The sequence below is a fragment of the Hypanus sabinus genome, chromosome 3, assembly GCF_030144855.1.
Source record: "Hypanus sabinus isolate sHypSab1 chromosome 3, sHypSab1.hap1, whole genome shotgun sequence".
Taxonomy (NCBI): Eukaryota; Metazoa; Chordata; class Chondrichthyes; order Myliobatiformes; family Dasyatidae; genus Hypanus; species Hypanus sabinus.
The window spans coordinates 16387485-16414442 of NC_082708.1; the positions used below are offsets into that span (position 1 = coordinate 16387485).

General features: G+C 44.6%; 1 protein-coding gene across 6 annotated transcripts in view; it reads left to right on the forward strand.

The window, feature by feature from the left end:
- The window catches only part of LOC132391068 (putative testis-expressed protein 13C), a 92464-nt gene that overhangs the window by 31406 nt on the left and 34100 nt on the right, over positions 1 to 26958 (forward strand). For 4 of the 6 annotated variants that reach the window (XR_009511084.1, XR_009511083.1, XR_009511082.1 and 1 more), the window contains exons 5-10: positions 9984 to 10046; positions 12243 to 12299; positions 13404 to 13466; positions 21875 to 21937; positions 24135 to 24191; positions 25296 to 25358. Coding sequence is in view for 3 of the 6 variants with exons in the window: in XM_059963773.1 (XP_059819756.1) it covers positions 9984 to 10046; positions 12243 to 12299; positions 13404 to 13466; positions 21875 to 21937; positions 24135 to 24191; positions 25296 to 25358 (366 nt within the window). In the remaining 3 variants the exon portion in view is untranslated. The remainder of the gene's footprint in view (positions 1 to 9983; positions 10047 to 12242; positions 12300 to 13403; positions 13467 to 21874; positions 21938 to 24134; positions 24192 to 25295; positions 25359 to 26958) is intronic. The other 2 variants (XM_059963775.1, XM_059963776.1) reach the window with 2 other exon arrangements.

Consider the following 26958-nt stretch of genomic DNA (forward strand, 5'->3'; position numbering starts at 1 on the left):
GGTCGGGGGAAGTGGCGGACCGCATCTACCTTAGCGGGCAGAGGGGTTGCCCCGTCTTTAGTAATCCTGTGGCCCAGGAAGTCAATGGTATCAAGTCCGAACTGGCATTTGGCAGGGTTAATTGTAAGACCGTACTCACTCAGTCGGGCGCAGAGTTGACGGAGGTGGGACAGATGCTCCTGACGACTGCCGCTGGCTATGAGGATGTCATCCAAATAGATGAACGCGAAGTCCAGGTCCCGTCCCACCGCGTCCATTAACCGCTGGAACGTCTGTGCGGCATTCGTCAGGCCGAACGGCATGCGGAGGAACTCGAAGAGGCCAAACGGGGTGATGAGAGCCGTCTTGGGGACGTCGTCAGGATGCATCGGGATTTGATGGTACCCTCGGACAAGGTCGACCTTGGAGAAGATCCGGGCGCCGTGCAGGTTTGCCGCAAAGTCCTGAATGTGCGGCACAGGGTAGCGGTCCGGTGTGGTAGCCTCGTTCAGCCTGCGGTAGTCGCCGCACGGTCTCCAGCCCCCCGTCGCTTTGGGCACCATGTGCAGGGGGGAAGCCCAGGGGCTGTCGGACCGCCGGATGATCCCCAATTCCTCCATTCTCTGGAACTCCTCCTTCGCCAGTCGGAGCTTGTCCGGGGGAAGCCGCCGAGCACGGGCATGGAGGGGTGGTCCCTGTGTCGGGATGTGGTGCTGTACGCCGTGCCTGGGCATGGCTGCTGTGAACTGCGGTGCCAGAACCGATGGGAACTCCGCCAGGACCCTGGTGAAGTCGTTGTCGGACAGCGTGATGGAGTCGAGGTGAGGAGCTGGCAACTGGGCTTCACCCAGGGAGAACGTCTGAAAGGTCTCGGCGAGGACCATTCTCTTCCTGGGCAGGTCAACCAGCAGGCTGTGAGCTCGCAAAAAATCCGCACCCAGAAGCGGTTGGGCTACGGCGGCCAGTGTGAAGTCCCACGTGAACTGGCTGGGGCCGAACTGTAGCTGCACCTGACGGGTGCCATAGGTCCTTACTGTGCTGCCATTCACGGCCCTCAGGGGGGGACCCGGTGCCCTGCTGCGAGTGTCGTAACTTGTCGGAGGTAAAACGCTGACCTCAGCCCCAGTATCGACCAAGAAGCGGCGTCCCGACCTGCTATCCCACACATACAGGAGGCTATCCCGATGGCCAGCCGCCGTAGCCATCAGCGGCGGCTGGCCCTGGCGTTTCCCGGGAACTTGCAGGGCGGGCGGCAACGGCGGGCTTCTGCGCCCCACCGCTGGTGGTAGAAGCACCAGTGGTCATTGGGCCGGGGGTTAGTGGGCTCTGCGGCCGGGCCTGGACTGGTTTGCTGCCGGGAGCGTGGCTGGGAGATCTGTGCGATGGACGCCCCGCTCACCTTTTTGGCGTTCCACAGCAAGTCCGCCCGGGCTGCCACCTTCCGGGGGTCACTGAAATCCGCGTCGGACAGCAGCAGGCGTATGTCCTCGGGCAGCTGCTCCAGGAATGCCTGCTCAAACATGAGGCCTGTGTGTCCCTCGGCCAGAGACAACATCTCGTTCATTAAAGCCGATGGAGGTCTGTCTCCCAAGCCATCCAGGTGCAGTAAACGGGCAGCCCGCTCGCGCCGTGAGAGTCCGAAAGTCCTGAGGAGCAGGGCTTTGAATTCCGTGTACTTGCCGTCTGCCGGGGGCGACTGTACGAACTCCGCGACCTGGGCAGCTGTGTCCTGGTCGAGGGAGCTCACCACGTAGTAGTAGCGGGTGTCTTCTGAGGTGATCTGGCGAACGTGGAATTGGGCTTCGGCTTGCTGGAACCATAGGTCCGGGCGCTGTGTCCAGAAACCCGGCAGTTTCAACGAAACCGCATGAACAGAGGCGGCGTCGGTCATTTCTGGTCCAAAAATCGTTTGGACCGTCGGGGTCACCAATTGTAGCGGTGTGCTACAAACAGCGCTAAAATTACGACACGGAGTCGGTAACTGCAGTCGAAGGAAAAACTTTATTCGAAAACTTCAGCCTCACTTTTAAGCCTCTGTCAACCGGCCCCCCATGGCGAAAAGGCTCCAAAGCTCTGTGCTCGCAAACCCCCGTAGGCTATCTAATTGTGAGTCGGTTCGCATACGCTAGGAAATGAGCCGCCACAGGCTACTGTTTATTGACTTCAGCTCAGTGTTCAACACAATTATACCCTCAGTTCTAATAAAAAAAACTCCAAAACCTGGCACTCTGTACCTTCCTGTGCAACTGGATTATTGACTTCCACACTGGGAGATCACAGTCTGGATGGATTAGAAATAACATCTCCTCTTCGCTGACTATCAACATTGGTGCACCTCAAGGATGAGTGCTTAGCTCTACTCTCTCTACACCTATGACTGTGTGGCTAGGCGCAGCAAAAATACCAATGGGTAAATTTACTGGTGACACAATTATTTGGAGAATCTCAGAGGAGGCGTACTGTAGTGAGGTTGGTCGGTTGGTTGGGTGGTGTTACAATGACAATCTTGCGTTCAATGTTGATTGTGGACTTTAGCATGGGAAAGTCAAGAGAAGCACACACCAGGGGTCAGCTGAGGAAAGGGTAAGCAGTTTCAAGTTACTGGGTGTCTACATTTCTGAAGATTTGCCCTGGGCCTGATGTACTGATTCAATTATGAAGCAGGCATGCCAGTGGCTATATTTCAGTTGGGAGTTTGAGGAGAATTGGCATGTCTCCAAAGACACTTGTAAACCTCTAGAGATGTACTGTGGTTGCGTCACTGTCGGCCGTGGAGGGGCCAATGCACAGGATTGGAAAAACCTGCAGAAAGTTGTAAACTCAGCTAGCTCCATCATGGGCACTAGCCTCCCCAGCATCCATGACATGCCCTCTTTCAGATTGTTACCATCAAAGAGGAAGCACAGGAGCCCGACAACACACACTCAGTATTTTAGGAACAGCTTGTTTTTCTCCACCATCAAATTTCTGAATGAACATTGAACCCATGAACCCCCAGTATTCTATCCCTCTCTTTACTTTTATATACCTGCTGTAATTTATAATTTTTATTATGATGTAATGCAATGCACTGCTGCCACAAAACAAGAAGATTCACAATGCATGCTGGTGATATTGAACCAGATTCTGATTCTGATTTGTTTATCACACAGTGTATTTCCCACCTGCCTTTAAACTACCAAAGTGCAAGACCTTGCATTTGCAAGAGGTTATAGAACATAGGAATCTACAGCACATTACAGGCCCTTTGGCCCACAATGTTGTGCTGACCATGTAACCTACTCTAGAAACTGCCTAGAATTTCCCTACTGCAAAGCCCTCTATTTGTCTAAGCTCCATGTACCTATTTAAGAGGCTCTTAAAAGACCCTATTGTATCCGTATCTACCACCGTCGCTGACAGTGCATTCCATGCACCCATCACTCTCTGTGTGAGAAACTTACCCCTGACATCCCTTTGGTACCTATTTCCAAGCACCTTAAAACTATGTCCCCTCGTGTTAGCCATTTCAGCCCTGGGAAAAAGCCTCTGGTTTTCTGCACGATCAATGCCCCTCATCATCTTATACCCCTCTATCAGGTCACCTCTCATCCTCTGTCACTCCAAGGAGAAAAGGCCAAGTTCACTCAATCTATTCTCATATGGTACACCCTCCAATCCAGGCAACAACCTTGTAAATCTCCTTTGCACTGTCCCTATAGTATCAACATCCTTCCTGTAGTGAGGTGATCAGAACTGAGCACAGTACTCCAAGTGGGGTCCGACCAAGGTTTTATACAGCTGTAACATTACCTCATGGCTCTTGAACTCAATCCCACAGTTGATGAAGGCCAACACACCATACACCTTCTTAAAAACACTGTCAACCTGCACAGCAGCTTTGAGTGACCTATGGACATGGACCCCAAGATCTCACGGATCCTCCACACTGCCAAGAGTCTTACCCTTAATATTATATTCTGCCTTCAAATTTGACCTACAAAAATGAACCACTTCACACTTATCTGGGTTGAAAGACCCTATTGTATCTGCCTCCACTGGCACTGCGGGCAGTGCATTCTTCTCAGCCCAGTTCTGCATCCTAACGATGTCCCGCTGTAACCTCTGTCAAGCCTCCAGACTATCCACAACACCCCCAACTTCTGTGTCATCAGCAACCTTACAGAGTCACCACAGCACAGCAGCAGGCCCCTTGGCCCAGTTAGTCCATGCCAAGCTATGATTCTGCCTAGTCCTATTGGTCTGCACCTGGACAAAGTCATCCATTCCCCTACCATCCATGTACCTATCCAAACCTCTCTTAAATGTTGAAATCAGACCCACATCTATCGCTTCCACTGGTACCTTATTTCGCACTTGTCACTATCCTCTGTGTAGAAGTTCCCCTTCATTTTCCCCTTCAACATTTCACCTTTCACTCTTAATCAATGACCTCTAGTTCTAGTCACACCCAACCTCAGGGTAAATGCAAGCAGGCTTTTTCCACTATCTATACCCATCATAGTTTTATATGTCTCTATCAAATCTCCTCTCATTTTCCTGTGCTCTGGGGAATAATATCCCAACTTGTTTAACCTTTCACTATAACTCATGTCCTCCAGTCCCAGTAACATCCTTGTAAATTATCTCTGTACTCTTTTAGTCTTTTTGATATCTTTCCTGTAGGTAGGTAAGAAATACTACTTGTAGGATAAACAAAGTAAGAGAAGCAGATTCAATTTTAGTTTTCTGTTATGCAGCTACAGGAGAGAGGAAATTGGAAAGGGTACAGTGGAGATTTACCAGGATGTTGCCTGATTTAGAGAGTATGCATTATGATCAGCGATTAAGGGAGCTAGGGCTTTACTCTCTGGAGAGAAGGAGGATGAGAGGAGACATGATAGAGGTGTACAAGATATTAAGAGGAATAGATAGAGTGGACAGCCAGCATCTCTTCTCCAGGGTACCACTGCTCAGTACAAGAGGACATGGCTTTAAGGTAAGGGGAGGGAAGTTCAAGGGGGATATTAGAGGAAGGTTTTTTACTCAGAGAGTGGTTGGTGTGTGGAATGCACTGCCTGAGTCAGTGGTGGAGGCAGATACACTAGTGAAATTTAAGAGACTACTAGACAGGTATATGGAGGAATTTAAGGTGGGGGGTTATATGGAAGGCAGGGTTTAAGGGTCAGCACAACATTGTGGGCTGAATGGCCTGTACAGTGCTGTATTTTTCTTTGTTCTTTTTGAAATGTGCAAAATTGTATTTTTCAAAGAATTTGGATTGGACCTAGGGGCTGCAGAAAACCAGTCTATGCCGCTGCCAGTCTTGCCCGCTTATTGCTCCCAAAGGGCAGCATGGTACTGTAGTGGTTACCACAACACTTCACAGTGTCATCTGTAAGATAGAGGGTTTGATTCCCAATGTAGTCTAGTACGTTCTCCACGTGACTGTATGGGTTTCCTCTAGCTGATCCAGTTTCCTCCCACAGTCCAAAGACAAGCTGGATAGGGTTAAGTTTAGAAAGTTATGTGATGCTAAATTGGCATTGGAAGTATGGAGACACTTGTGGAAGCACGGAAACAAGATGTTGCCACCAGCACATCCTCAGGCTCTGTTGGTCATTGATGCAAATGACGTATTTCACTCTATGTTTCAATGTGAATGTGATAAATAAAGGAAATCTTTAATTTTAGAATTGGTGCCACACTCTTACCAATTACTCTAGCAAGAATGCACTGTCGTCGTACAAGTTCAGGCACCATTTTAATATTGGTCACTGCCAAGTTTATGCTCAGCTGGAATTCATTCAAACTAAGGATCACAATCTCCAAAAGCTTGGCAAACATTAAACCTCTGCACCAAATATGGAAACTTTACATGCAATGGCCACTTTATTAGGTATACCTAATGCAAGTACCTGCTCAGTCAATCATGATCAACACAATGTTTCTTTGCAGCCTAAACTGTCCAGACCTGCCAATATAATCATAAGCACAAGAGAATCTGCAGATACTTGAAATCTTGAGGAACAAACACAAAATGATGGAGGAACTCAGCAGTTCTGAAGGCATCTATGGAGGGAATATGCTGTCAATATTTTAGGCCAAGACATTTCATTACAACTGGAGAGAAAAGGGGCAGAAGTCAGAAGAAACTTGGGAATGGAAGGAATGCAAAGTGGAGCCAAGTGAGGGGGAGGTTAGGTCCGTGAGGGAGAGGTGATGAAGTGAGAAGCTGTGAGGTGATTGGTGGAAGAGATAAAGGGCTGGAGAGGAAGAAATCTGATAGGAGGGGAAAGTGAACTTTGGGGAAAAAGGGCAGAAAGTGGTATGCCAGAAGGAGATGATGAGCAGATGAGTAGACTAGAGCAGAGGTAAGAGGAGAGCCAGAATGGAGAATGGGAAATGGAAGGATTGTGGAGGAATTACCAGAAGTTAGAGAAATTGATGTTCATGTCATCAAGTTGGAGGCTACCCAGATGGAATATAAAGTGTTCCTCCTGATCACTGAGGCTGATCTCAACATGACCTCAACAGGGTGACCAGCGGTGTGCCTCAGGGATCTGTTCTGGGACTCCATCTCTTTGTGGTTTTTATAAATGATCTGGATGAGGAAGTGGAGGGATGCGTTCGTAAATTTGCTGATGACACAAAAGTTGAGGGTGTTGTGGATAGTGTGGAGGGTTGTCAAAAGTTACAGTGGGACATCGATAGGATACAAAACTGGGCTGAGAAGTGGCCGATGGCATTTAACCCAGATAAGTGTGAGGTGGTTCATTTTGGTAGGTCAGATATGATTGCAGAATATAGTATTAATGGTAAGAGTCTTGGCAGTGTGGAGATCAGGGGGATCTTGGGATCTGAGTCTTTAGGACACTCAAAGCTGCTGTGCAGGTTGACTGTGGTTAAGAAGGCATATGGTGCATTGGCCTTCATCAATCGTGGGATTGAGTTTAGGAGCTGAGAGGTAATGTTGCAGCTATATAGGACCCTGGTCAGACACCACTTGGAGTACTGTGCTCAGTTCTTGTCGCCTCACTACAGGAAGCATGTGGAAGCCATAGAAAGTGTGCAGAGGAGATTTACAAGGATTTTGCCTGGATTGGGGCGCATGCCTTATGAGAATGGGTTGAGTGAATTCGGCCTTTTCACCTTGGAGCGACAGAGGATGAGAAGTGACCTGATAGACATGCACAAGATGATGAGAGGCATTGATCATGTGGATAGTTAGAGATTTTTCCCCAGGGCTGAAATGGCTAACACGGGAGGGAATAGTTTTAAGGTGCTTGGAAGTAGGTACAGAGGAGATGTCAGGGGTAAGTTTATTACGCAGAGAGTGGTGAGTGTGTGGAATGGGCTGCCGGTGACACTGATGGAGGCAGATACGATAGTGTCTTCTAAGAGACTCCTGGATAGGTATAGAACACTATGGGTAACCCTAGGTAATTTCTAAAGTAAGGACATGTTCGGACAGCATTGTGGGCTGAAGGGCTTGTATTGTGCTGTAGGTTTTCTATGTTTCTATGTCATAAGAGGATAACATGCAGCAAAATGGACCTTATTTTACATCCCTGCGGATCAGTATCTTTCCTGTCTGATGCCTCTGCTGACAGTCAAAAAGAGAGAGGATGCTATTTAGGTATCAGTGCCTGTGCTGGCCCTTCGATGGTACATTGTGCTCGGTGCTGCAGGCTCACTCTGTTTCCAGAAGATAACTTGTTATCAAATGTCGACCCATCTCCCTAGGGGAATTATATATGAGTTGGCTTGACTAACGTATCTTCTTTGCTTTTAGTCTATGACTTCCTTCATCAGCCGTGGTTGTGTCATCCTGCCTTTAGAAAACTTACTCGTCTTTGGGATGTACCTATCCTAAAACTTCCAATTTTTTTTCCAGAATCTCCATCCATTCTTATCCCTACTAATGTACCCTTGCAATCAACTTTAACCAACTCTTCTATCGTACCTCTGAAATTCTCTTTACTCCACTGTAATACTGATACATCTGACAATCTTCTCCCTCTCAAACTGCAGAGTGAATTCTATCATGTCATGATCACTGTCTCCTTAGGTTTCCTTTACCTTATGCTCCCTGATCAAATGCAGTTCATTACCCAACACCCAGTCCAGAATAGCTGATCCCCTAGTGTGCTCAACGATGAACTGCTCTAAAAAGCCATATTGCAGGCATTCTACAAATTCCCACTCTTGGGATTCTGCACCAACCTGATTTTACCTATCTACCAGCATATTGAAATTCTCCATGAATATCGTAACATTAATTTTCTATCTCTCATTGTAACTTGAATCCTACATCCTGGCTACTGTTCAGAGGCCTGTATATAACATCCAACAAGGTCTTTTATCCTTGCACTTTCTTAACTCTGTACACAAAGGTTCTATATTTTCCAGTCCTATCTCACCTCTTTCTTAGGATTTGATTTTTTTTTTTTTTACCAACGGAGCCACACAATCCTCCCTGACTACCTGCCCGTCGTTATGATGCAATGTGTATTCTTCAATGATAAACTCCCGACTATGATCTTATTTCAGTAATGACTCAGTGATGCCCACAATGTCATACCTGCCAATCTCTAACTGTCATACAAAATCATCTGCTTTATTCCATAGACTGTGTGCATTCAAATGTAACACCTTCAGTTTTGAAGTCATCACCCTTTTTGATTTTATCCCCATTTTACACTTCAGTTCATCTGACTGACTGCAATTTTGCTCCATCATCTGCCAGTCCTTCCTCAAGGTCTCATTACACACTGCATTTAGTTGTTATGCCAACTGCCTCATCCGCAGCCTTATCACTCTGCCTCCCTTCTCCCTGCCAAATTAGTAAGATCTCTCTCCGACAGATCTAGCAAACCTGCCCACGAGAATATTGGTTCCCCTCTGGTTCAGGTGTAAACCAGCCTTTTTATAGTGGTCATGCCTTCCCCAGAGGACATCGAATGATCCAGAAATCTGAAACCCTGTCTCTGCACCACTACCTCAGCCACACATTCGTTTGACAATTCACCTTATTCTTAATCTCATTGGTGAATGGTACAGACACCTCCCAGCCTGCAAATGTAGCCTCTTCCAGGTCTCCATCAGTGAATATGATTCAACTTCTGCTCTTTCCAGACTCATCACCTGCAGCCTATTTAAACCCAGTTGTCATCTGCAGTCTCTCTTCACTCATTGAACCAGCCAACCTCAACCAGTTGCTCCGAGACTTCACTCTCCCCCCTGAGTTTCATTTTGTTGCCTCTTGTGTTTAGTTTCTGTTCTCTCTTCTTTTGGCTTGTTATTTTGTAGTCTATTTTTAAAGTTACTGTTCACTGTTGAATTATTTCCACTGCTTTGCCCTTGGGGCAGACCTATTCTACCTTTCCTAATAAATGGAGTGAACCAACAATTGATCCAGCAGACACTCTCACCTCAAGGAAATCAGCTGCTGACACGGGCACAGTGTACAGATGCAGCAAGAAACAACTCACCATCTGTCCGCCACTTTTATCCAAATCTTCGTCTTGACGCAGCAAATCCCTACCAGTCAGCCGCCTCCCTTTGAGCCCTGGATTCCCGTGTGCAAACGTTTGGTGAATCTCCCACCTGATGCAGCAACTTCCTGTCCCAGTACATCTTACACTTCGAACTCCATCTCTCTGTATTCTATGCACTGGGCCATCTTTCTCTTGACTGGGTGAGCTCTGACTTTCTCCACTGCTAAGTGGGACAGTAAACCTACCATAGGCAACAAATATGAGGATTTTACTGCTGAGATACACCAAGTTTTCAACCATCCAGGAAATGGAAGGAAAGAAGTGGGTCTGATACTGTGCCTTCACAAAGCCTTGCTCTCTGTTGGGCATGGACTGGATGGGCTAAGGCACCTGTTTCTGTGCTGTAATGTTCTAAGACTATGAGTGCTAACCCTGATGATGTAATTTTCTTTTGTCGATACCATTAAACATAAGAGTGACTATTTTAAGGGAAATTGATTTCAATCCTTGTGTTTCATTACCCAGGGCAGGATAATTTCGGTTTCAACCTAGAAGATGCATTAAATGAAGATACAGCGAGACCACAAGGTACGTTACTAATATTGAGCCATCCAGCACAGAAATTGGCCCCTAGTGACCATCATGTACCCATCTGTACTAAACTTATTTACCAGTTCCTGGTCCGTGGTCTTCAATATATCGTCTGCAGATACATTAGGGTCTTTTAAGAGACTCTTAGGGTCTTTTAAGAGACTCTTAGATAGGTACATGGAGCTTAGAAAAATAGATGGCTATGCAGTAGGGAAATTCTAGGCAGTATGTAGAGTAGGTTACATGTTTGGCACAGCATTGTGGGCCGAAGGGCCTGTAATGTGCTGTAGATTTCTATGTTCTAATATCTTGCCATTTCAATTGCTTATCTAGTTGCGAGAGTACAAAGCTCTGCCATCCTGTCAGACAGTAGATTCCAATTTCCAAACTCCCTCAAGGAGTTTGGGGAAAAATTCTACATCCTGGGATACAGATTATACACTCTGTGGCCACTTTATTACACCGTCTAATAAAGTGGTCACTGAGTGTATGTTTCTGATGTTCAGTAGCCATCCACATCAGGGTTCTATGTATTGTGTGTCCACAGATGTTCTTCTGCACGCCACTGGTGTAATGTGTGACCATTTGAGTTACTGTTGCCTTCCTGTCAACTTGAACCAGCTCGTCCATTCCCCTCTGACATTGCTCTTTTGCTAAGTATTTTCACCCACTGGACATTCTTTACTTTTTGCCCCATTCTCCGAAAACTCTTGATTCTGTTGTATGTGAAAATCCCAGAAGATCAGCGGGTTCTGAGATACTCCAATCACCCCGAACTGATCAATTTCAAGTTTAATTGACATTCAACCATACTCCTGTCAGGATGTTGTTCGTTGACTATAGCTCAGCATTTAACACCATCATTCCCACAGTCCTGATTGATAAGCTACAGAACTTGAACCTGTGTACTTCCTTTTGCAATTGGATCCTTGACATCTCAACCAGAAGACCACAATCTATGCGGATTAATGATAATAGCTCCTCCTCACTGAATCAACACTGGCACACCTCAGAGGTGTGTGCTTTCCCTTTTCTACTCCTTTTATACCCATGACTGTGTGGGTAATTGTAACTCAATCACCATCTATAAATTGGCTGCTGATAGGATCTTGGATAGAGATGAGAGTGCATGCTGGATGACATATACCAGCTAGTTGAATGGTGTTGCAGCAAGAATGTTAGTGAAGTGAAAAGAGCTGAGTGTGGACATCAGGAAGAGTAAGGAAAGGGAACATGAACCAATCCTTAAAGTGGGGTCAGAAGTGGAGAGAGTGAGCAATTTCACGTTCCTGGGTGTCTAGATCTCTGAGGATCTAACCTGGTCCAAAAATATTGATGCAGCTCTAAAGAAAGCAAGGCAGCTGCTATATTTCATTAGAAGTTTGAAGGGATTCGGTTTGTCACCTAAAACACTGAAAAACTTAAATAGATATACCGTGGAGAACATTCTGGCAGGCGGCATCACTGTCTATTTGGGGGGGGGGGGGGGTTGCTACTTTACTGGACTGAAATAAGCTACAGAAAGTTGTGAAATTAGTTAACTGTATATTGGATACTAGCCTCTGTAGTAACCAAGACATTTTCAAGGAGCGGTGCCTCAGAAATGTGACATCCATTATTAAAGACCCTCATCACCCAGGACATGCCCTCTTCTCATTGTTACCATCAGGCAGGAGGTACTGAAGCCTGAAGGCACACACTGAGCAATTCAGGAACAGCTTCTTCCCTTCTGCCATCCAAGTCCTAAATGGACATTGAATCCATGAACACTACTTCACTTTTTTTCTGTTTTTTGATATATGTTATTTGTTTTTGCACTATTTTATTCTCTTCAATATACATACATATCTTATTGTAGTTGGTTTACTTATTTTGTTTTTCTTTCAATATTATCTATCTTGTATTGCTGCTGCTCCATTAACAAATTTCATGACACTTATTCTGATTCTGCTTCTGACATAAAAACAGCCAAAAGTAGCAGTGCTTTTCTGGTGTGCAGAAGTACATCTTTGAATGCACAGCACATCAGATCTTGAAGTGGATGGACTACAGCAGCAGAAGACCACAAACATGTGTTGAGAGGTCACTTTATTAGGTAGAGGAAATACCTAATGAAGTGGCCACAGAGTGTAAGTGCCCTGTTGGAAAATTTTCTGAAACAAATTGAATTAATTACAAAATTTTCATTTCTAGAAGCTAATGACTTTGATCTTAACGACGCTTTCGATGAAGACTCCCGTGTGCAAACAGGTGTGTATTCTTTTACTAAAAATTGTCTATTTGCAGAGAAATATCTTCTTACCGAAAGTTGATCAATACAATGTTTCTTTGCAGCTCAAACTGAGGCCACTCAGCCTATAGTGTCCAGACCAGTCAATATAATCATAATTACAGGAGACTCTGCAGATACTGGAAATCTTGAGGAACAAACACAATATGTTGGAGGAACTCAGCAGCTCTGAAGGCATCTATGGAGGGAATATGCTGTCAATATTTTGGGCCGAGACATTTCATTACAACTGGAGAGGAAAGGGGGCAGAAGCCAGAATAAGAAGGTGGGAGGAGTGGAAGTAATGATAAGTGGAGCCAAGTGAGGGGGAAGTTAGGTCGGTAGGGGAGGGGTGGGGTGAAATGAGAAGCCGTGAGGTGGTTGGTAAAAAAAAGAGATGAAAGGGCTGGAGAGGAAGGGATCTGATAGAAGAGGAGAGTAAACCATGGAGAAAAGGGCAGGAGGAGGCGTGCCAGAAGGAGATGATGGGCAGAAGAGAATTGAAGAAGTAAGAGGTGAGCTAGAATGGAGAATGGAAAATGGAAGGAGAGGGGAGGAATTACTAAAAGTTAGAGAAATCGATGTTCATGCCATCAACTTGGAGGCTACCCAGATGTTGCTCCTGATCCCTGAGGGTGACCTCAGCATGCCATAAGAGGACCAACATGGACTTTATTTTATATCCCTGTGGATCAGTATCTTTCCTGTCTGATGCCTCTGCTGGTAGTCAAAAACAGAGAGGAAGCCATTTAGGTATCAATGCCTATGCTGGCCCTTTGATGGTACATTGTGCTCAGGACAATAAACCTACCATTTGCAGCAAATATGAGGATTTTACTGCTGAGATGCACTGGGTTTTCAACCATCCAGGAAAAGGAAGGAAAGAAGTGGGTCTGATACTGTGCCTACACAAAGCCTTGCTCTCTGTTGGGCATGGACTAGATGGGCTAGAGCACCTGTTTCTGTGCTGTAGTGTTATAAGTCTATGGGTGCTAATCCTGATGATGTAATTCTCTTTTGTTGACACCATTAAGAGTGACTGTTTTGAGGGAAATTGATTTCAATCCTTGTGTTGCATCACCCAGGGCAGGATGATATCAGTTTCAACCTAGAAGATGCATTAAATGAAGATCCTGTCAAACCACAAGGTATGTTGGAATCATGATATTAATATTGAGCCATCTTTCACAGAAATTGGCCCCTGGTGACCATCATGTATCCATCTATACTAATCTTATTTCCCAGTTCTTGGTCTGTGGTCTTCAATATATGGTTTGTGGATACAATAGGGTCTTTTAAGAGACTCTTAGATAGGTACATGGAGCTTAGAAAAATAGATGGCTATGCAGTAGGGAAATTCTAGGCAGTATGTAGAGTAGGTAACATGTTTAGCACAGCATTGTGGGCCGAAGGGCCTGTAATGTGCTGTAGATTTCTATGTTCTATGTTCTAATATCTTGCCATTTCAATTGCTTATCTAGTTGCGAGAGTACAAAGCTCTGCCGTCCTGTCAGACAGTAGATTCCAATTTCCAAACTCCCTCAAGGAGTTTGGGGAAAAATTCTACATCCTGGGATACAGATTATACAGATTTCCCATCACCACAATTTCCCATCACCACAATAGGCTCACAGCAGATACAATACCACTAGCTCTCCACTTGGTCCTGGATCACAAGGACAATAGTAATACTTTTGTCAGGCTACTGTTTATTGACTTCAGCTCAGTGTTCAACACAATTATACCCTCAGTTCTAATAAAAAAAACTCCAAAACCTGGCACTCTGTACCTTCCTGTGCAACTGGATTATTGACTTCCACACTGGGAGATCACAGTCTGGATGGATTAGAAATAACATCTCCTCTTCGCTGACTATCAACATTGGTGCACCTCAAGGATGAGTGCTTAGCTCTACTCTCTCTACACCTATGACTGTGTGGCTAGGCGCAGCAAAAATACCAATGGGTAAATTTACTGGTGACACAATTATTTGGAGAATCTCAGAGGAGGCGTACTGTAGTGAGGTTGGTCGGTTGGTTGGGTGGTGTTACAATGACAATCTTGCGTTCAATGTTGATTGTGGACTTTAGCATGGGAAAGTCAAGAGAAGCACACACCAGGGGTCAGCTGAGGAAAGGGTAAGCAGTTTCAAGTTACTGGGTGTCTACATTTCTGAAGATTTGCCCTGGGCCTGATGTACTGATTCAATTATGAAGCAGGCATGCCAGTGGCTATATTTCAGTTGGGAGTTTGAGGAGAATTGGCATGTCTCCAAAGACACTTGTAAACCTCTAGAGATGTACTGTGGTTGCGTCACTGTCGGCCGTGGAGGGGCCAATGCACAGGATTGGAAAAACCTGCAGAAAGTTGTAAACTCAGCTAGCTCCATCATGGGCACTAGCCTCCCCAGCATCCATGACATGCCCTCTTTCAGATTGTTACCATCAAAGAGGAAGCACAGGAGCCCGACAACACACACTCAGTATTTTAGGAACAGCTTGTTTTTCTCCACCATCAAATTTCTGAATGAACATTGAACCCATGAACCCCCAGTATTCTATCCCTCTCTTTACTTTTATATACCTGTTGTAATTTATAATTTTTATTATGATGTAATGCAATGCACTGCTGCCACAAAACAAGAAGATTCACAATGCATGCTGGTGATATTGAACCAGATTCTGATTCTGATTTGTTTATCACACAGTGTATTTCCCACCTGCCTTTAAACTACCAAAGTGCAAGACCTTGCATTTGCAAGAGGTTATAGAACATAGGAATCTACAGCACATTACAGGCCCTTTGGCCCACAATGTTGTGCTGACCATGTAACCTACTCTAGAAACTGCCTAGAATTTCCCTACTGCAAAGCCCTCTATTTGTCTAAGCTCCATGTACCTATTTAAGAGGCTCTTAAAAGACCCTATTGTATCCGTATCTACCACCGTCGCTGACAGTGCATTCCATGCACCCATCACTCTCTGTGTGAGAAACTTACCCCTGACATCCCTTTGGTACCTATTTCCAAGCACCTTAAAACTATGTCCCCTCGTGTTAGCCATTTCAGCCCTGGGAAAAAGCCTCTGGTTTTCTGCACGATCAATGCCCCTCATCATCTTATACCCCTCTATCAGGTCACCTCTCATCCTCTGTCACTCCAAGGAGAAAAGGCCAAGTTCACTCAATCTATTCTCATATGGTACACCCTCCAATCCAGGCAACAACCTTGTAAATCTCCTTTGCACTGTCCCTATAGTATCAACATCCTTCCTGTAGTGAGGTGATCAGAACTGAGCACAGTACTCCAAGTGGGGTCCGACCAAGGTTTTATACAGCTGTAACATTACCTCATGGCTCTTGAACTCAATCCCACAGTTGATGAAGGCCAACACACCATACACCTTCTTAAAAACACTGTCAACCTGCACAGCAGCTTTGAGTGACCTATGGACATGGACCCCAAGATCTCACGGATCCTCCACACTGCCAAGAGTCTTACCCTTAATATTATATTCTGCCTTCAAATTTGACCTACAAAAATGAACCACTTCACACTTATCTGGGTTGAAAGACCCTATTGTATCTGCCTCCACTGGCACTGCGGGCAGTGCATTCTTCTCAGCCCAGTTCTGCATCCTAACGATGTCCCGCTGTAACCTCTGTCAAGCCTCCAGACTATCCACAACACCCCCAACTTCTGTGTCATCAGCAACCTTACAGAGTCACCACAGCACAGCAGCAGGCCCCTTGGCCCAGTTAGTCCATGCCAAGCTATGATTCTGCCTAGTCCTATTGGTCTGCACCTGGACAAAGTCATCCATTCCCCTACCATCCATGTACCTATCCAAACCTCTCTTAAATGTTGAAATCAGACCCACATCTATCGCTTCCACTGGTACCTTATTTCGCACTTGTCACTATCCTCTGTGTAGAAGTTCCCCTTCATTTTCCCCTTCAACATTTCACCTTTCACTCTTAATCAATGACCTCTAGTTCTAGTCACACCCAACCTCAGGGTAAATGCAAGCAGGCTTTTTCCACTATCTATACCCATCATAGTTTTATATGTCTCTATCAAATCTCCTCTCATTTTCCTGTGCTCTGGGGAATAATATCCCAACTTGTTTAACCTTTCACTATAACTCATGTCCTCCAGTCCCAGTAACATCCTTGTAAATTATCTCTGTACTCTTTTAGTCTTTTTGATATCTTTCCTGTAGGTAGGTAAGAAATACTACTTGTAGGATAAACAAAGTAAGAGAAGCAGATTCAATTTTAGTTTTCTGTTATGCAGCTACAGGAGAGAGGAAATTGGAAAGGGTACAGTGGAGATTTACCAGGATGTTGCCTGATTTAGAGAGTATGCATTATGATCAGCGATTAAAGGAGCTAGGGCTTTACTCTCTGGAGAGAAGGAGGATGAGAGGAGACATGATAGAGGTGTACAAGATATTAAGAGGAATAGATAGAGTGGACAGCCAGCATCTCTTCTCCAGGGTACCACTGCTCAGTACAAGAGGACATGGCTTTAAGGTAAGGGGAGGGAAGTTCAAGGGGGATATTAGAGGAAGGTTTTTTACTCAGAGAGTGGTTGGTGTGTGGAATGCACTGCCTGAGTCAGTGGTGGAGGCAGATACACTAGTGAAATTTAAGAGACTACTAGACAGGTATATGGAGGAATTTAAGGTGGGGGGTTATATGGAAGGCAGGGTTTAAGGGTCAGCACAACATTGTGGGCTGAATGGCCTGTACAGTGCTGTATTTTTCTTTGTTCTTTTTGAAATGTGCAAAATTGTATTTTTCAAAGAATTTGGATTGGACCTAGGGGCTGCAGAAAACCAGTCTATGCCGCTGCCAGTCTTGCCCGCTTATTGCTCCCAAAGGGCAGCATGGTACTGTAGTGGTTACCACAACACTTCACAGTGTCATCTGTAAGATAGAGGGTTTGATTCCCAATGTAGTCTAGTACGTTCTCCACGTGACTGTATGGGTTTCCTCTAGCTGATCCAGTTTCCTCCCACAGTCCAAAGACAAGCTGGATAGGGTTAAGTTTAGAAAGTTATGTGATGCTAAATTGGCATTGGAAGTATGGAGACACTTGTGGAAGCACGGAAACAAGATGTTGCCACCAGCACATCCTCAGGCTCTGTTGGTCATTGATGCAAATGACGTATTTCACTCTATGTTTCAATGTGAATGTGATAAATAAAGGAAATCTTTAATTTTAGAATTGGTGCCACACTCTTACCAATCACTCTAGCAAGAATGCACTGTCGTCGTACAAGTTCAGGCACCATTTTAATATTGGTCACTGCCAAGTTTATGCTCAGCTGGAATTCATTCAAACTAAGGATCACAATCTCCAAAAGCTTGGCAAACATTAAACCTCTGCACCAAATATGGAAACTTTACATGCAATGGCCACTTTATTAGGTATACCTAATGCAAGTACCTGCTCAGTCAATCATGATCAACACAATGTTTCTTTGCAGCCTAAACTGTCCAGACCTGCCAATATAATCATAAGCACAAGAGAATCTGCAGATACTTGAAATCTTGAGGAACAAACACAAAATGATGGAGGAACTGAGCAGTTCTGAAGGCATCTATGGAGGGAATATGCTGTCAATATTTTAGGCCAAGACATTTCATTACAACTGGAGAGAAAAGGGGCAGAAGTCAGAAGAAACTTGGGAATGGAAGGAATGCTAAGTGGAGCCAAGTGAGGGGGAGGTTAGGTCCGTGAGGGAGAGGTGATGAAGTGAGAAGCTGTGAGGTGATTGGTGGAAGAGATAAAGGGCTGGAGAGGAAGAAATCTGATAGGAGGGGAAAGTGAACTTTGGGGAAAAAGGGCAGAAAGTGGTATGCCAGAAGGAGATGATGAGCAGATGAGTAGACTAGAGCAGAGGTAAGAGGAGAGCCAGAATGGAGAATGGGAAATGGAAGGATTGTGGAGGAATTACCAGAAGTTAGAGAAATTGATGTTCATGTCATCAAGTTGGAGGCTACCCAGATGGAATATAAAGTGTTCCTCCTGATCACTGAGGCTGATCTCAACATGACCTCAACAGGGTGACCAGCGGTGTGCCTCAGGGATCTGTTCTGGGACTCCATCTCTTTGTGGTTTTTATAAATGATCTGGATGAGGAAGTGGAGGGATGCGTTCGTAAATTTGCTGATGACACAAAAGTTGAGGGTGTTGTGGATAGTGTGGAGGGTTGTCAAAAGTTACAGTGGGACATCGATAGGATACAAAACTGGGCTGAGAAGTGGCCGATGGCATTTAACCCAGATAAGTGTGAGGTGGTTCATTTTGGTAGGTCAGATATGATTGCAGAATATAGTATTAATGGTAAGAGTCTTGGCAGTGTGGAGATCAGGGGGATCTTGGGATCTGAGTCTATAGGACACTCAAAGCTGCTGTGCAGGTTGACTGTGGTTAAGAAGGCATATGGTGCATTGGCCTTCATCAATCGTGGGATTGAGTTTAGGAGCTGAGAGGTAATGTTGCAGCTATATAGGACCCTGGTCAGACACCACTTGGAGTACTGTGCTCAGTTCTTGTCGCCTCACTACAGGAAGCATGTGGAAGCCATAGAAAGTGTGCAGAGGAGATTTACAAGGATTTTGCCTGGATTGGGGCGCATGCCTTATGAGAATGGGTTGAGTGAATTCGGCCTTTTCACCTTGGAGCGACAGAGGATGAGAAGTGACCTGATAGACATGCACAAGATGATGAGAGGCATTGATCATGTGGATAGTTAGAGATTTTTCCCCAGGGCTGAAATGGCTAACATGGGAGGGAATAGTTTTAAGGTGCTTGGAAGTAGGTACAGAGGAGATGTCAGGGGTAAGTTTATTACGCAGAGAGTGGTGAGTGTGTGGAATGGGCTGCCGGTGACACTGATGGAGGCAGATACGATAGTGTCTTCTAAGAGACTCCTGGATAGGTATAGAACACTATGGGTAACCCTAGGTAATTTCTAAAGTAAGGACATGTTCGGACAGCATTGTGGGCTGAAGGGCTTGTATTGTGCTGTAGGTTTTCTATGTTTCTATGTCATAAGAGGATAACATGCAGCAAAATGGACCTTATTTTACATCCCTGCGGATCAGTATCTTTCCTGTCTGATGCCTCTGCTGACAGTCAAAAAGAGAGAGGATGCTATTTAGGTATCAGTGCCTGTGCTGGCCCTTCGATGGTACATTGTGCTCGGTGCTGCAGGCTCACTCTGTTTCCAGAAGATAACTTGTTATCAAATGTCGACCCATCTCCCTAGGGGAATTATATATGAGTTGGCTTGACTAACGTATCTTCTTTGCTTTTAGTCTATGACTTCCTTCATCAGCCGTGGTTGTGTCATCCTGCCTTTAGAAAACTTACTCGTCTTTGGGATGTACCTATCCTAAAACTTCCAATTTTTTTTCCAGAATCTCCATCCATTCTTATCCCTACTAATGTACCCTTGCAATCAACTTTAACCAACTCTTCTATCGTACCTCTGAAATTCTCTTTACTCCACTGTAATACTGATACATCTGACAATCTTCTCCCTCTCAAACTGCAGAGTGAATTCTATCATGTCATGATCACTGTCTCCTTAGGTTTCCTTTACCTTATGCTCCCTGATCAAATGCAGTTCATTACCCAACACCCAGTCCAGAATAGCTGATCCCCTAGTGTGCTCAACGATGAACTGCTCTAAAAAGCCATATTGCAGGCATTCTACAAATTCCCACTCTTGGGATTCTGCACCAACCTGATTTTACCTATCTACCAGCATATTGAAATTCTCCATGAATATCGTAACATTAATTTTCTATCTCTCATTGTAACTTGAATCCTACATCCTGGCTACTGTTCAGAGGCCTGTATATAACATCCAACAAGGTCTTTTATCCTTGCACTTTCTTAACTCTGTACACAAAGATTCTATATTTTCCAGTCCTATCTCACCTCTTTCTTAGGATTTGATTTTTTTTTTTACCAACGGAGCCACACAATCCTCCCTGACTACCTGCCCGTCGTTATGATGCAATGTGTATTCTTCAATGATAAACTCCCGACTATGATCTTATTTCAGTAATGACTCAGTGATGCCCACAATGTCATACCTGCCAATCTCTAACTGTCATACAAAATCATCTGCTTTATTCCATAGACTGTGTGCATTCAAATGTAACACCTTCAGTTTTGAAGTCATCACCCTTTTTGATTTTATCCCCATTTTACACTTCAGTTCATCTGACTGACTGCAATTTTGCTCCATCATCTGCCAGTCCTTCCTCAAGGTCTCATTACACACTGCATTTAGTTGTTATGCCAACTGCCTCATCCGCAGCCTTATCACTCTGCCTCCCTTCTCCCTGCCAAATTAGTAAGATCTCTCTCCGACAGATCTAGCAAACCTGCCCACGAGAATATTGGTTCCCCTCTGGTTCAGGTGTAAACCAGCCTTTTTATAGTGGTCATGCCTTCCCCAGAGGACATCGAATGATCCAGAAATCTGAAACCCTGTCTCTGCACCACTACCTCAGCCACACATTCGTTTGACAATTCACCTTATTCTTAATCTCATTGGTGAATGGTACAGACACCTCCCAGCCTGCAAATGTAGCCTCTTCCAGGTCTCCATCAGTGAATATGATTCAACTTCTGCTCTTTCCAGACTCATCACCTGCAGCCTATTTAAACCCAGTTGTCATCTGCAGTCTCTCTTCACTCATTGAACCAGCCAACCTCAACCAGTTGCTCCGAGACTTCACTCTCCCCCCTGAGTTTCATTTTGTTGCCTCTTGTGTTTAGTTTCTGTTCTCTCTTCTTTTGGCTTGTTATTTTGTAGTCTATTTTTAAAGTTACTGTTCACTGTTGAATTATTTCCACTGCTTTGCCCTTGGGGCAGACCTATTCTACCTTTCCTAATAAATGGAGTGAACCAACAATTGATCCAGCAGACACTCTCACCTCAAGGAAATCAGCTGCTGACACGGGCACAGTGTACAGATGCAGCAAGAAACAACTCACCATCTGTCCGCCACTTTTATCCAAATCTTCGTCTTGACGCAGCAAATCCCTACCAGTCAGCCGCCTCCCTTTGAGCCCTGGATTCCCGTGTGCAAACGTTTGGTGAATCTCCCACCTGATGCAGCAACTTCCTGTCCCAGTACATCTTACACTTCGAACTCCATCTCTCTGTATTCTATGCACTGGGCCATCTTTCTCTTGACTGGGTGAGCTCTGACTTTCTCCACTGCTAAGTGGGACAGTAAACCTACCATAGGCAACAAATATGAGGATTTTACTGCTGAGATACACCAAGTTTTCAACCATCCAGGAAATGGAAGGAAAGAAGTGGGTCTGATACTGTGCCTTCACAAAGCCTTGCTCTCTGTTGGGCATGGACTGGATGGGCTAAGGCACCTGTTTCTGTGCTGTAATGTTCTAAGACTATGAGTGCTAACCCTGATGATGTAATTTTCTTTTGTCGATACCATTAAACATAAGAGTGACTATTTTAAGGGAAATTGATTTCAATCCTTGTGTTTCATTACCCAGGGCAGGATAATTTCGGTTTCAACCTAGAAGATGCATTAAATGAAGATACAGCGAGACCACAAGGTACGTTACTAATATTGAGCCATCCAGCACAGAAATTGGCCCCTAGTGACCATCATGTACCCATCTGTACTAAACTTATTTACCAGTTCCTGGTCCGTGGTCTTCAATATATCGTCTGCAGATACATTAGGGTCTTTTAAGAGACTCTTAGGGTCTTTTAAGAGACTCTTAGATAGGTACATGGAGCTTAGAAAAATAGATGGCTATGCAGTAGGGAAATTCTAGGCAGTATGTAGAGTAGGTTACATGTTTGGCACAGCATTGTGGGCCGAAGGGCCTGTAATGTGCTGTAGATTTCTATGTTCTAATATCTTGCCATTTCAATTGCTTATCTAGTTGCGAGAGTACAAAGCTCTGCCATCCTGTCAGACAGTAGATTCCAATTTCCAAACTCCCTCAAGGAGTTTGGGGAAAAATTCTACATCCTGGGATACAGATTATACACTCTGTGGCCACTTTATTACACCGTCTAATAAAGTGGTCACTGAGTGTATGTTTCTGATGTTCAGTAGCCATCCACATCAGGGTTCTATGTATTGTGTGTCCACAGATGTTCTTCTGCACGCCACTGGTGTAATGTGTGACCATTTGAGTTACTGTTGCCTTCCTGTCAACTTGAACCAGCTCGTCCATTCCCCTCTGACATTGCTCTTTTGCTAAGTATTTTCACCCACTGGACATTCTTTACTTTTTGCCCCATTCTCCGAAAACTCTTGATTCTGTTGTATGTGAAAATCCCAGAAGATCAGCGGGTTCTGAGATACTCCAATCACCCCGAACTGATCAATTTCAAGTTTAATTGACATTCAACCATACTCCTGTCAGGATGTTGTTCGTTGACTATAGCTCAGCATTTAACACCATCATTCCCACAGTCCTGATTGATAAGCTACAGAACTTGAACCTGTGTACTTCCTTTTGCAATTGGATCCTTGACATCTCAACCAGAAGACCACAATCTATGCGGATTAATGATAATAGCTCCTCCTCACTGAATCAACACTGGCACACCTCAGAGGTGTGTGCTTTCCCTTTTCTACTCCTTTTATACCCATGACTGTGTGGGTAATTGTAACTCAATCACCATCTATAAATTGGCTGCTGATAGGATCTTGGATAGAGATGAGAGTGCATGCTGGATGACATATACCAGCTAGTTGAATGGTGTTGCAGCAAGAATGTTAGTGAAGTGAAAAGAGCTGAGTGTGGACATCAGGAAGAGTAAGGAAAGGGAACATGAACCAATCCTTAAAGTGGGGTCAGAAGTGGAGAGAGTGAGCAATTTCACGTTCCTGGGTGTCTAGATCTCTGAGGATCTAACCTGGTCCAAAAATATTGATGCAGCTCTAAAGAAAGCAAGGCAGCTGCTATATTTCATTAGAAGTTTGAAGGGATTCGGTTTGTCACCTAAAACACTGAAAAACTTAAATAGATATACTGTGGAGAACATTCTGGCAGGCGGCATCACTGTCTATTTGGGGGGGGGGGGGGGGTTGCTACTTTACTGGACTGAAATAAGCTACAGAAAGTTGTGAAATTAGTTAACTGTATATTGGATACTAGCCTCTGTAGTAACCAAGACATTTTCAAGGAGCGGTGCCTCAGAAATGTGACATCCATTATTAAAGACCCTCATCACCCAGGACATGCCCTCTTCTCATTGTTACCATCAGGCAGGAGGTACTGAAGCCTGAAGGCACACACTGAGCAATTCAGGAACAGCTTCTTCCCTTCTGCCATCCAAGTCCTAAATGGACATTGAATCCATGAACACTACTTCACTTTTTTTCTGTTTTTTGATATATGTTATTTGTTTTTGCACTATTTTATTCTCTTCAATATACATACATATCTTATTGTAGTTGGTTTACTTATTTTGTTTTTCTTTCAATATTATCTATCTTGTATTGCTGCTGCTCCATTAACAAATTTCATGACACTTATTCTGATTCTGCTTCTGACATAAAAACAGCCAAAAGTAGCAGTGCTTTTCTGGTGTGCAGAAGTACATCTTTGAATGCACAGCACATCAGATCTTGAAGTGGATGGACTACAGCAGCAGAAGACCACAAACATGTGTTGAGAGGTCACTTTATTAGGTAGAGGAAATACCTAATGAAGTGGCCACAGAGTGTAAGTGCCCTGTTGGAAAATTTTCTGAAACAAATTGAATTAATTACAAAATTTTCATTTCTAGAAGCTAATGACTTTGATCTTAACGACGCTTTCGATGAAGACTCCCGTGTGCAAACAGGTGTGTATTCTTTTACTAAAAATTGTCTATTTGCAGAGAAATATCTTCTTACCGAAAGTTGATCAATACAATGTTTCTTTGCAGCTCAAACTGAGGCCACTCAGCCTATAGTGTCCAGACCAGTCAATATAATCATAATTACAGGAGACTCTGCAGATACTGGAAATCTTGAGGAACAAACACAATATGTTGGAGGAACTCAGCAGCTCTGAAGGCATCTATGGAGGGAATATGCTGTCAATATTTTGGGCCGAGACATTTCATTACAACTGGAGAGGAAAGGGGGCAGAAGCCAGAATAAGAAGGTGGGAGGAGTGGAAGTAATGATAAGTGGAGCCAAGTGAGGGGGAAGTTAGGTCGGTAGGGGAGGGGTGGGGTGAAATGAGAAGCCGTGAGGTGGTTGGTAAAAAAAAGAGATGAAAGGGCTGGAGAGGAAGGGATCTGATAGAAGAGGAGAGTAAACCATGGAGAAAAGGGCAGGAGGAGGCGTGCCAGAAGGAGATGATGGGCAGAAGAGAATTGAAGAAGTAAGAGGTGAGCTAGAATGGAGAATGGAAAATGGAAGGAGAGGGGAGGAATTACTAAAAGTTAGAGAAATCGATGTTCATGCCATCAACTTGGAGGCTACCCAGATGTTGCTCCTGATCCCTGAGGGTGACCTCAGCATGCCATAAGAGGACCAACATGGACTTTATTTTATATCCCTGTGGATCAGTATCTTTCCTGTCTGATGCCTCTGCTGGTAGTCAAAAACAGAGAGGAAGCCATTTAGGTATCAATGCCTATGCTGGCCCTTTGATGGTACATTGTGCTCAGGACAATAAACCTACCATTTGCAGCAAATATGAGGATTTTACTGCTGAGATGCACTGGGTTTTCAACCATCCAGGAAAAGGAAGGAAAGAAGTGGGTCTGATACTGTGCCTACACAAAGCCTTGCTCTCTGTTGGGCATGGACTAGATGGGCTAGAGCACCTGTTTCTGTGCTGTAGTGTTATAAGTCTATGGGTGCTAATCCTGATGATGTAATTCTCTTTTGTTGACACCATTAAGAGTGACTGTTTTGAGGGAAATTGATTTCAATCCTTGTGTTGCATCACCCAGGGCAGGATGATATCAGTTTCAACCTAGAAGATGCATTAAATGAAGATCCTGTCAAACCACAAGGTATGTTGGAATCATGATATTAATATTGAGCCATCTTTCACGAAATTGGCCCCTGGTGACCATCATGTATCCATCTATACTAATCTTATTTCCCAGTTCTTGGTCTGTGGTCTTCAATATATGGTTTGTGGATACAATAGGGTCTTTTAAGAGACTCTTAGATAGGTACATGGAGCTTAGAAAAATAGATGGCTATGCAGTAGGGAAATTCTAGGCAGTATGTAGAGTAGGTAACATGTTTAGCACAGCATTGTGGGCCGAAGGGCCTGTAATGTGCTGTAGATTTCTATGTTCTATGTTCTAATATCTTGCCATTTCAATTGCTTATCTAGTTGCGAGAGTACAAAGCTCTGCCGTCCTGTCAGACAGTAGATTCCAATTTCCAAACTCCCTCAAGGAGTTTGGGGAAAAATTCTACATCCTGGGATACAGATTATACAGATTATACATTAATACAGAGATTATATAGATGGCTACACAGTTGGGAAATTCTAGGCAGTATGTAGAGTAGGTTGCATGCAACGTCCAACAGGGTCTTGCGATCACTATTATGATCCTCACTTTGCCTGGTCATCCGGTTCACTGCTGAGATGGGAACCCATCTGCCAGACCATCTGCCTGCTACCTCAGCTGATTTCACCCTGTAAATCCCTGAAGTCATTGAAAAACCTCACCAAACTCCCGAAGGAATACCACAACTTAGCCTTCACCACAGTGAAAGGGAAGCCAGCACCCAGCTAGTGCCAGATTCTTCTTTGTCATTGGTTCTTTGTCCCTGTGTCAACTACCATGGACTCAGCTAAATCACTGTTATGAACTGCTATCCTTTCTCCTTGATGGATAGTGCATTTGAAACACTCCGCAGGCCTAGATCTTCACAAGTTGGATTTACTATGGCCATGCAACCTGATCTGCATCCGCCAAGGGGATAAGTGGAACATGGCATTCATAACGCAGATTGACCACTACAAACACTTGTTCTAGAATACTTGAGCAGGCAGATAATGCTGCGGCTTTATAAGGCACTGGTGAGACCTCACCTTGAGTATTGTGAACAGTTTTGGGCTTCTTATCTAAGAAAAAATGTGCTGGCATTGGAGAGGGTTCAGAGGAGATTCACAAGGATGATTCTGGGAATGAAAGGGTTATCCTGTGAGGAATGTTTGATGGCTCTGGTCCCATACTCACTGGAATTTAGAAGGATGAGGGGAGATCTCATTGAAACCTTTCGAATTTTGAAAGGCCAAGACAGAGTAAATGTGGAAAGAATGTTTCCCATGATGGGGGAGTCTAGGACCAGAGGGCACCACCTCAGGATAGAGGAGCATTCATTTAAAACAGCGAAGTGGTGAAATTGTGGAAATTGTTACCACAGGCAGCTGTGGAGGCCAGGTTGAGGGCGTGTGTGGCAGAGATTGATAGGTTCTTGACTGGACACAGCATCAAAGGTTACGGGGAGAAGGCTGGGGGAGTGGAGCAGAGGGGGGTGGGGGGAAGAAATTGACCAGCCATGGACTATCTGACAGACTGTATGTTTTTCAAGCCTTCATTAACAAGATCCTCCAAGCCATGCTACACAGCCACAGTATGTGTGCGTCTA